General features: G+C 38.7%; 1 protein-coding gene across 1 annotated transcript; it reads left to right on the top strand.

The window, feature by feature from the left end:
• Positions 1-1,463: 1,463 nt before the first annotated feature.
• On the top strand, positions 1,464-3,481 carry LOC311509556 (protein NLRC3-like; the record flags this gene model as incomplete). The annotated part of the gene is made up of 2 exons (XM_084574791.1): positions 1,464-1,497; positions 1,671-3,481. 2 exons carry the CDS (start codon positions 1,464-1,466, stop codon positions 3,458-3,460), a joined length of 1,824 nt encoding a protein of 607 aa, XP_084430917.1. The 3' UTR covers positions 3,461-3,481.
• Positions 3,482-12,361: the final 8,880 nt, after the last annotated feature.

The following is a 12,361-nucleotide window of genomic DNA, read 5'->3' as shown; positions in this document are numbered from 1 at the left end:
GGGTTTTAAATGGGATTGTTTGTGATTGTGTTTTATTGAATATTTTGTTTTATGTTCATATTTATTCTTTTCTAAAGCACTGATGTGATGTCAATGGAAAAAAAAATCCTTTAATTTCTTTTTTCCCACATTTCATTATTCAGGAATGAACCTGAACCCAGCTGTGTGTCCTTCAAGAGTGACCGTTCAAAACCTTTAAAAATTCACTTTAAAGGACAAGTTTCCCTTGATGATCAGAGGTAAACTGTTCATCTGCTCATCTTTGACTATAATTTATTGGTTGAATGGATGGAAATTTATTTGCCATATTTAATTATTTTTATTTTATCTTGCTGAATATTGAATGGTGTCCAGTCTAGTACTAGGGAGACAAACATGCACTGACTGTTATATTCTCTGTTTTTCTTTCAGGATGCATCAGAGACCAGATTCACCTGAACCCAGCTGTGTGTCCTTCAAGAGTGACCGGTCAAAACCTTTAAAAATTCACTTTAAAGGACAAGTTTCCCCTGATAATCAGAGGTAAACTTTAACTGGGAGTATATTTGTTTTCCTATTTTAACTGTAATGTGTTGATTCTGTTGATTGACAGAAATGTCTTTGAATAACATGTTTGTGTTAAATAAGTTGCTCCTGGACCTACTCCACTGAGAGTTTCCATCAAATGAAAAGAACAACAGGAGCAGAGTCTACCCTGTGTTTATCTCAGGAGAAAGTGAGAATAACAAGAACAAGAACCCATAACCCGAACTTGACTGACTCTGTTATAAGATCAGCATTAACATTATTCATTTAAGAGACAAATGGAACCAGAAGTTATGTCAGAAATGATGTTGGTCAGAAATCAGATGTAAATACAGTTAGTGACCAAACATCAAGAAGCAAGAGCTGAAAGCTGTTGATTCTCAGTGGGATCAGAAAGAATAATCAACCTTTATGACTACAAGGAGTCATCTGATTCACTGTTCATATCCAGATATCACTTCATGGACATTTACATGTTGGTCTCTGGGGACTGATATGTGAACTAATTGTTGATGATTCATTCACAGAGTGGAGCAGCAGAGTTTAAATGTTCTCAGTGGTCAGTCTGATCAGCATCAAACACACCTGGACTCCATATTTAAGGTCTGTACATGGACAACAACTACTTTCCATCATCCCCATGTTGCTCTTTGTAGACCAGTGGACTGTCAGACTGTCCAACATGGATCTGATGTTTGTCTCCATGATTTCAGTCAGGTTGCCATTCATATAGTTTTCTTTTCCAGCTGCTAGAGGACAACATTGTCACTTTTGTGAAGAATGAACTGAAGAAGATTCAGAAGGACCTGAATCCAGATTACCCAGAATGCTTAGAGAGTCAGAGGGAGGATGAGGAGGTGTTGGAGGGTGAGGATGAAGAGCAGAGGAGGAGTAATAGAGATGCATTTGTGAAGATCACACTGAACTTCCTGAGGAGAATGAAGCAGGAGGAGCTGGCTGATCGTCTGCAGAGTAAGTAAGAGGATTTCTCTGAACATTGAACCTGATGAATAAATTAAACATTTACTAATGTCTCAAGAGATGAAACAAAATATATTCAAACACTTATTCTTTAGGGGAATGAAATGTTAGAATATTTACTGTTTAATTTAATCATATATTTTATTTCTTCTTTATTCATTCAGAACATGAAGCTGCAGTTTGTAAACGTGAACTTAAATCTACTCTGAAGGAGAAGTTCCAGTGTGTGTTTGAGGGGATTGCTAAAGCAGGAAACTCAACTCTTCTGAATGAGATCTACACAGAGCTCTACATCACAGAGGGAGAGAGTACAGAGGTCAATGATGAACATGAGGTCAGACAGATTGAAACAGCATCCAAGAAACTAGACAGACGAGAAAGAACCATCAGACCAAAAGACATCTTTAAAGCCTCACCTGGAAGAGATAAACCAATCAGAAGAGTGATGACAAAGGGAGTGGCTGGCATTGGGAAAACAGTCTTAACACAGAAGTTCGCTCTGGACTGGGCTGAAGATAAAGCCAACCAGGACATCCAGTTCACATTTCCATTCACTTTCAGAGAGCTGAATATGTTGAAAGAGAGAAAGTTCAGCTTGGTGGAACTTGTTCATCACTTCTTCACTGAAACCAAAGAAGCAGGAATCTGCAGCTTTGAAGAGTTCCAGGTTGTGTTCATCTTTGACGGTCTGGATGAGTGTCGACTTCCTCTGGACTTCCACAACAATGACATCCTGACTGATGTTACAGAGTCCACCTCAGTGGATGTGCTGCTGACAAACCTCATCAGGGGGAAACTGCTTCCCTCCGCTCACCTCTGGATAACCACACGACCTGCAGCAGCCAATCAGATCCCTCCTGAGTGTGTTGACATGGTGACAGAGGTCAGAGGATTCACTGACCCTCAGAAGGAGGAGTACTTCAGGAAGAGATTCAGAGATGAGGAGCAGGCCAGCAGGATCATCTCCCACATCAAGACATCACGAAGCCTCCACATCATGTGTCACATCCCAGTCTTCTGCTGGATCTCTGCTACAGTTCTGGAGGATGTGTTGAAAACCAGAGAGAGAGGAGAGCTGCCCAAGACCCTGACTGATATGTACATCCACTTCCTGGTGGTTCAGACCAAAGTAAAGAAGGTCAAGTATGATGGAGGATGTGAGACACATCCAGACAGGAGTCCAGAGACCAGGAAGATGATTGAGTCTCTGGGAAAACTGGCTTTTGATCAGCTGCTGAAAGGAAACCTGATCTTCTATGAATCAGACCTGACAGAGTGTGGTATCAATACCAGAGCAGCCTCAGTGTACTCAGGAGTGTTGACACAGATCTTTAAAGAGGAGAGAGGACTGTACCAGGACAAGGTGTTTTGCTTCGTTCATCTGAGCGTTCAGGAGTTTCTGGCTGCAGTCTACATGATCCACTGTTTCACCAACAGGAAGACAGAGGTGCTGCAGGACTTCCTGGGACGAAACTACAATGACTCAACTCTGGATGTCTTTCTGAAGAGAGTCATGAAGAAATCCCTGCAGAGTATAAATGGTCACCTGGACCTGTTGGTTCGCTTCCTCCATGGCGTCTGTCTGCAGTCCAACCAGAGACTGTTAAGAGGTCTGCTGGGTCAGACAGAGATCAGTCCACAAATCATCCAGAGAGCCATCAACAACCTGAAGAAGATGAACATGTCCAAAATTTCTCCTGACAGAAACATCAACATTTTCCACTGTCTGATGGAGATGAATGACCTCTCAGTTTATCAGGAGATCCAAGAGTTCCTGAGGTCAGGGAACAGATCAGAGAAGGAACTCTCTGAGATCCACTGCTCAGCTCTCGCCTACATGATGCAGATGTCAGAAAAGGTTCTGGCTAAGTTGGACCTGAAGAAGTTCAATACATCATGGGACGGACGACGGAGACTGATTCCAGCTGTGAGGAACTGCAGAAAGGCTCTGTGAGTCCAGATGTGATTAACATTATAAATCAGTTTACATTAATTTAGTTCTTTAAATGTTCACACTAAAATTATCATCCTATCAAACAGCATTCATCTTGTTTATTACAAACATTACATGTCAGTTGTATTTTGTTACAGATGTTCTCCAGCTGTTTCAAACACTGTGAGACTGTAAAACGTTCTTCATTTAAACAGTATATTAGAGCTGTCTGTTGATTAATATGCAATTAGACATTAGACATTGCCCATTTTAATCTGTTCTTAATGTTCCTGAAACAGATGTTGTCCACATTTTTATCATTTTAATCATGATGACTTTTTGGAGTCAGACGTGAGATCAGATCACACACTGACAGACTGTGTGGAAGAAGCCTAAATGTAACTCCATTTATCTCCATTCATTTGCAGATAAAAACAAAACAAAGTTTAGAAGTCTGCAGGTTTAAGAGAAACTGGTGAGACTTATTGTGTCATGTCAGACAAGAAGCTGAATCACTGATGTGAAGAACAAAATGTCAAACAGGATGAGTCCAACTGTTTAGTCTTCAAATGCATGAAGTAAATAATAACGTGCTTTCATTCATATTAACATGTTTTATATGTATGTGTCATGACAGATTGTCTGGCTGTGGACTCTCAGAGAGTCACTGTGAAGTTGTGGCCTCAGCTCTGAAGTCCAACCCCTCACATCTGACAGAGTTGGACCTGAGTCGCAACAACCTGCAAGATTCAGGAGTGAAGCAGCTGTGTGTTGGACTGGAGAGTCCAAACTGTAGACTGGAGACTCTGAGGTCAGTTCGGTCAATGTTTTTATCATATTAAACAGTTCTCTTGTCAGGATTGACAGATAGAAAATGGACCACAAACAGTTGGTTTAAATGAAACATAATGTAGTTGTGTTAGGAAGAGACCACTTCACAGTCAGTGTGGACAGCAGGAATTATAAGAACTGTACATCTGACATGTGACTTCAACATTTTAATGATACCAAAATACTGAGATGTGTGATTTGTTATTGTTGCTGTAATGTGAGACTTGACTGAGGTCAGCATGTTATTGATCTGAACACATCTAATTAATTATCAATGATTTTATTAACATATTTTATTCTTCATTCAGTTTGAATTACTGCAGTTTGTCAGAGATCAGCTGTGATTATCTGGTCTCAGCTCTGAAGTCCAACCCCTCACATCTGAAACTTCTGGACCTGAGTTACAACAACAACCTTCAGGATTCAGAAGTGAAGCATCTGTGTGGTTTTCTGGAGAGTCCTGACTGTAGACTGGATACTCTGAGGTCAGACATCATGTTGCTCACATTAATATGATGTGAAAAGTTATGTTGACACTAATCTACAGACATCAGGATGATATTCTACTGATTCACACTGAGGATCTTCATGGTAAAGGCTGTTTTCTTTTTCTTAGTCCATTGACTGTGACAGAGTCACTTTGAGCTACAGCTTTAGAACCATAGAAGACAAAATATCCTCTATGATTCACTCTGATAATATGACACACTTGATTTTCAACTTATATTTCAATATTCATCCAGATGTATTTGGTATTTTTCTGATCTTTTAGTAGTCAGTGATATTAATGTCAGAGGGTTTTTACTTGTGTTTGTTGGTCAACATGAGTTTGTCATGTCTTCTTCTATTGACTGATTGAAGCTGCTTCCTGTTGAACAGATGATGAAACACTGAATGATTTCAAGATGGAACTTTGTCTTTTAAATTAACATATTTTATCCTTTATTCAGATTGATTTGTTGCAGGTTGTCAGAGAGCAGTTGTGATTCTCTGGCCTCAGCTCTGAATTCCAACCCCTCGCATCTGAAACATCTGGACCTGAGTGACAACAGCGTGAAGGATTCAGGAGTGAAGCATCTGTGTGTTTTTTTGGAGAGTCCAGACTGTAGACTGGAGACTCTGAGGTCAGTTCACTTGTTTAATTACAAACTGAATGGAATATATGTACATCTATAAAGATACATTGTTGACATGAATAGTTGTCTGAATGTTGTGTTGACAATAACACAAGGACAAAGTCACTCTACTCATTTTAGAGAACAGCTCATTTATTAGGACGTAGTAATGTTGATCTGAACATTAAAACCTGAACACATCTGATTGATTATCAGTGATTTTATTAACCTCATTTATTCTTTGTTCAGATTCATTCGTTGCAGTTTGTCAAAGGTCAGCTGTGATTATCTGCTCTCAGCTCTGAATTCCAATCCCTCCCATCTGAAACATCTGGACCTGAGTCAAAACTACCTGCAGTATTCAGGAGTGAAGCAGCTGCTTGATCTTGTGAAGAATACAGACTGCAGACTGGAGGATCTGAGGTGAGTGGAGGTTTGGAGTCAGTCCATACTTCTTTCAGTAGTATTGTACTAGACACAGTATCAAAACCTTCTGCTGCTTTCTTCAGAGACGCTGTCAGAGGAGGATGGAGACAGACTGGACAGATAGACAGAGACAACAGTCAGCCAATCAAATCATCCTGAAGCTTGTTGTGTTCATGTTTTCAGGAAATAAATCTGGGCCCGTATTCCTAAAGATTCTAAGAATCCTCTAAGAGAGCTCCTATCTTAGCCTAAACACTCCTAGCTAGGAGTCTTAGCTTAGGAGTGATTCCAGAAAATTCTTAGAGAACTCTTAGCAAGGAATGGACAGAAACTCTTATCTTAGTGAGGAGGTGTGGTTGACCCCGTTGCTAGGTATGAGTCATCATTTCAAGAGGTGTGATTGGTTGATTCTAAAAGCTTCATAAAAATACACTTCTGGTGATAATTGGCCGAGAATGGACGTCAAATTAATAGACTTAATAAAAGAATCTAATCTCTATGAAGACTGTGTAATTATAAATAATAATTTTCATAAAAATAGATAAATAGTAAGCTATACTTTAAAAATTATCCTACATAATGTGTGATTAAACTCAGGCCCACTTGCACAGTATTCCCATGCTGATAGTTCTATTTATTTGCTTCCATTCATTTACCATGCTGGTCATTTTTCATCCATTTGGTATTAACAAGGGTAGAATGGCTCAGCTTTCATCAATTTCTGTGATTGCTAACCGGCCTTGAAGAAGCAGTGTTGGTTGGTGTTAGAATCTTCCACAAGCTGAACAGCAGCAGAGAAGAAAAGAAGTAGGAAACCCAACTGGACAGAGGAACAGTGTTTGCTTCTGGCTCAACTGGTCAATGAGAAAAAAAGTGTTTTGAGACGTAGATTTGGCCCCAAGTCCTTACTGCTGCATTGTTGCATTTATGGATTTTTCCTGTTGCTATATACCTCAGTGTTGTGATGACTTTCATTTCCGGTGATATTGAGATTGTAACAAGCTTGATTGTCATTCAGTGTTTGGATAATATCTCTCCTGCCTCTTCTTTCACCATTTTCTCCTCTGCTTAAGAAATTCCTAAGGCCCCTAAAAGTCCTCCTCCCTGCTCTTAGCAGATCTCACCTTAGGAGCACTCTTAAGAGCTAAGATTCTTTAGGAATGGATTACCTTTTATCTTTACTAGGAGCTACTCCTAACTTTGATTAAATTCTTAGAAAATGTCATGATTCTAAGAATTTTCTTAGAATTTGGCCACTAGGAGCAACTCTTAGCGCTAAGAATCTTTAGGAATACGGGCCCTGGATTCTAGCTGACAGCCTTACTAGATGAATCGAGACAGTGGTCCTCATTCATCAAATCTGATCTCAGACTGTTTGTTCTCTCACCTCAGTGACATCTTTGTCACAGCTCTGAGATCAGTCTGACTGAAGCCTGTAAATCACAGAACCATCATTACATTTAGTAACCATGTGGTCTTTATACAGAGCAGAACCTCTGCTGAGGTCCAGTCATCACATCTGTATCTCTGTTATTAGTTTCATCAGATATCTTCAATGTTTATTCTGATGCTTCAGAAACACATGAGATGTTCATCAACACACTCAGACTCTTTATTTAAATGGAACAGCTGTAAATCCATCACTAAAGTGTTTGTGCAGTAATGAAGCGTTCATGACTCTCAGCAGTTTATTTCCTCTGTGGACTTGAGAGAAATCTGCAGAGGAAACAGACTTGATGCTAAAAGTCTCTGCAGGTCTGTGAGCTTCCAGCTCCAACACGTTAACATGAGAGCTGAAAGGAAGCTGGCTGAGCTCCACAGCTGCTCTGAACATGACTGAAGTCCCTGCTGCTCTTTATACTGGATGTGCTGCATCACTGACTGACACCTGATGAAAAGGAGTCTATGGGAACACTAAATCATATCCTCTGTTGTTTCTTCTTCTCCGTACAGCTGGAAGCCATTGTAAACAGGACGGTGTGTGCTGAGAGAGGATGAGCTGAGTCCTGATGATCCAGAGAGGTTGAATCAGCAGCAGCTTGTGTGTAGAGAGACTCTGACTGGACCATGTTACTGGGAGGTGGAGTGAAGCGGAGAGCTTCATCCAGATGTTTTTTTCCATTTAACATCATCAACAGAGTTGCACTGCATAAACAAAAACAGTCCAGCTCCTCTTGAATTATTCAGACACATTACCAACAAAGCAAATATTCTCTCATGAAAACCTGCCACCATCAACAGCCCTTTCTGTTGTTTCTCACCATTGATATTCTCACGTCTGTCTTCACTTGTTTGTCCATTTAGTAGATTCCGCATATTAGAACAGTTATGTTCACCAAATCATCACTTCAGAACCTTTAACCTGTAAATGACTCAAAGATGATTGATTAATATATGGCAGGTCAGAGTCAATAAGAAACCAAGGGTCATTATTTAGAGTTGTTTTTTGGTTGTTTTTCTGTCTTTCTAGGAAATTCTGCCAAATAACAGGTTATGTTTTAGGGAATTATGAGTTCCATGAAATTATCTGGAAGATAGATTAGTTTTTAGATTAAACAATAAAGCTTGTATTTTGGTAAAAGCCAATAATATGAAATGTTCAGGTCAATGTGACTTTTATCATTTCACATATCACAGATGAGTGTAGTCTGGGAACTGCATTTTTTCTCCTCCCCTTTCTTCTTGTTTTTCTTCTCTTTTTCCTCCCCCCACTATTGCAATTTGCCCATTGCGGGACTAATAGGTTCTCTCATTCGCATTCATTTTTTCCTATGTTGAAACTGTCAGGTGATTTGTTGTCCCGTGTGTCCATGAACTTTAAAATTTATCAAGAAAATGTACTTAACATGGCAAAAGTAAAAATATATTAATCCAAAAAAAAGAAATTACAGAGGCACTCTGAAGTTGAAAAAGTATTAAAAAAAAGCCTTTAATTAAACATGGCAAGGACTGATTAAAAGCACATGAGCCTACGCGTTGTGGCCATATTGGCCTTCATCAGGGTATAGAAACAGGAAGTAGACACAAGCTTAAAATGGACACCCTTCACTCTAAGAAGTGAAACATGGATGTTGTTTGCATTACATCATTTTTGTAAGGTGAAACTATTGAATAATTCCACTTTTGAAAAATAAATCAAGAGAGTTTCATTGCATTAATGTAATACAAAAAGGTTTTGGGATTACAAAATTGTGCTGAATTGAACCTACGTAATCAAGTTATTTTAAATGCACTGCAGGCGTTAAAATGAATGAAGACCGTCCCAACTTTCTTGCACATGCGCAGTGTGGCTGAGGATACCTTCGAAGACACGCCCCTATATACGTAGTGATGGCCAGTCGAGCTTCAGTGACACAGTGCTCTATTAGGACATAGTGGAGAATAAAATGCAGTACAATCGAGACGTGTCTTCATGCTTGTATGGGAGTTGATTTGCCATGCACATTCCTGTTGTACTACATTCCTGTTAGCTAGCTAGCCCTGGATAAACGTTAACTAACTAGCTAGTTAGCCCTGGATAAATGTTAGCTCGCTGGCTAGGATGTGTTCGTCACTAACTCACAAATGTAAAAGGAATATGTCGCATGTGAATGGACAGTCTGTCCTGTCATGGTCATTTTCAAGTTTGTGTGTATTATATAGGCCTCTAATTAGAAGTGTGCTACAGTTTTATAATTTAAAGAAATATTTGAAAGGTTTGTCTTTTAAGTGATTTATACATATGACGCACTGTGTTTATTTTAGACTATTGTGGCAGTGGATCATTTATCTTATTTATTTATTTCACTAGTCCTATGTGTAAATGAATGCAGAAAACTCTTAAGTGACAACTTTGTTATTGGGCACACTGTACGTCACAGTGTTTAATATAAAAACAGATTCATTTTAATTTTCTGTATTACAGCAACATCACTGCAATTATAAAATAGGAATATGCACTAATGATCTATTTTACATGATAACCTAAGGAGCCTTTTCTTTGCAGGAGCAATTCTAGAATGTTTTGGAGCTCCAGACGTTGAGCCAGAGGATCTTTTGAACTTCCTGACCAGGAAGCTCCAGAACCATCACATAAACTGTTATTATTACTTTGATTAAGTATATTAGGTGTTGCTGATAAGTGACTGTGATGTTAAATAAGCATTATTTTTAGTGTTGTTTTGTTTTCATTGTTGCACTTTAAAATCTTTTAAAAAAATGTTGGTTTGTTGTATTCTCTTATGTAAACATTTTTATAAACACTCAAAATATGTTTTATTTATTGACATATAGAGGATTGTTGTTTTCCTTGTATTATAGTTTTTTATCAGTTTAACTTGCCTGAGTGCGTAAATGTGCACTGAGTAAATGTGACGTTTCATTTCTTAGAGTGTTGGGTGTTTAGTGGGTGGAGCCTTCCCATTATGTCACATACCATGTGACCAACGTTGGCCAATATGGCCGCAACGCGTAGGCTCTTGTGCTTTTGATCAGTCCTTGCCATGTTTAATTAAAGGCTTTTTTTTTTAATACTTTTTCAACTTCAGAGTGCCTCTGTAATTTCCTTTTTTTTGGGGGGATTATTACTTCACCCATCGCAGAAGAGCACCTAAGCTAGAAACTTTTTGAAGTCTCCTGAGCGCCCTCAGCCCCTTTGTGTCTTCTAAAAAATATATTAATATTTTATTGTATTTTTACTCATAAAGCGTTTTTTCTTTTGTAGCTGGATTTAATAATTTTATTTCAGGTCGTAACTGAAGATTAATTGATTTATCTGTAAATGATTTGCTCTTTGAGTATGTTAATAATTTAAATACTGTTACGTTAAAACATAACAAATAATTTACTAAACATGTTTTTTGTATGGAAAATTGGATTCTGAAAGCAACCAGTAATTAAAGGTGTTAGAATAAATATAGTGCATTCAATATAATATAAAATCTTTTATATTACCTGTGGTACAAACTCCAATAAAAAATGTGGAGAAAAAAACAACTCTGTCATAGTTATTGACAACACTGAAGTAAATATGAATTTGAGTATTATTGGATGTGGACAGTTGTAGTTACAGACAGTGACCACTAGAGGCCAGTGATCATGTTAGTTTCTGGGTGCCTTGCAGTTCACATTGACACCACGAGAGGGAGACAAATCTCCATCACAGGTCATTTGAACACGATTAACGATTTGAATGTTTTTCAATGGTTTGAGAGGAAAAGATATTGGTTTTTTTGCATCTGTCTTAGAAATTTTAAGGATGGAAGCAACCTGACGCTCACTGTATCCCTCTGCCAGTAAAGCTTTACATGACTTGAGCCCTGCCCCGAGGAGCCTGTTTCAAACCATTCTTGCTGTGCACTTCACCCCAGCTGCCATTTGCCATTCTTTTTGTAGGTCACTTGATGTCATCCTACGGTTTCCGAGTGACATTCGAATGAGTTGACGGTCATCCCGGTCAGTGGAGAGTCGTTTCCGCGCCCTGCCGGTCTGTAGCTTTGTTGTCCCCAGTGTCTGCTGCTTGACCTTGTTCTTATGAACCGCCGTCTTAGAAATTTTAAGGATGGAAGCAACCTGACGCTCACTGTATCCCTCTGCCAGTAAAGCCAGAATTGAACCTTTCTTTTCCTCACTCAAAACTTTTCTTTTCAACTCTTTTGGCATGGTCAATAGTTATTATTTGATTCTAATTATTTTTGAGGTACTAATAGCACTGTTTTTGCCATCCAGCTGGTCCTATTGCAACAGGATAGTGATGAACACAGCAGTGGTTTTTATACTTTTCCTCCTTAAATAAGATTTGGTTCAGGTGATCACCTAATCAGTACCTCATTACGCAGAATGAGGTGTGCTTGTGTTGGAATTCAACAGACGCTAGAATGGAATGGCTGTCATACATGCTGATTTCAGAAAAAATATGCAGTGGTCTCTTAATTTTTTCCAGAGCTGTATGTTTTTTTAAACATGCTTTTTGTGGGGGGAATCATATTTTTACAGCAAGCAACAGTTACAGGTGTGAGAATAAATATAGTGCATTCAAAATATAAAATCTTTGATATTTCCTGTCATACAAACTCCAATAAAAAAATAGTAAACAACCAACTCTGTCATTGGCATTGACAACACTGCAGTAAATGTGAATGTGATTATTATTGGATGTGGACAGTAGTAGTTACTGACAGTGACCACTAGAGGCCAGTGATCATGATCACATTGCCACCACGAGAGGGAGACAAATCTCCATCACAGGTCATTTGAACGTTGATGATTTTAATGTTTTTCTATGGATTGGGAAGAAAAGATTTTCAATGAGGGAGTCCTAGTTAATTTGGAAATACGAAATAAGAGATTGTTTTCATGTGAAGACGAAAAAGCGATTTAAACCATTTTTAATGCAATCCTCCTGTTTCTTCTTTCAACAACAGAAGCTCAACAGATGAACATAGTCATCATCTTATTGCTGTCTTCACTTTCAGTTCATCGTTCAAGGACCTTTCAGGGAAAACATGATATTCAAGTGTTGTCTTGTTTTGCTGTTTACCTTAATGTATTTGTCCACATCTACAAGGTCCCA

Source organism: Chelon labrosus, assembly GCF_963514085.1.
Source record: "Chelon labrosus genome assembly, chromosome: 24".
In the NCBI taxonomy this organism is placed as follows: Eukaryota; Metazoa; Chordata; class Actinopteri; order Mugiliformes; family Mugilidae; genus Chelon; species Chelon labrosus.
The sequence above is the reverse complement of the archived record's forward strand: the minus strand, read 5'-3'. Positions and strand labels throughout refer to the sequence as shown.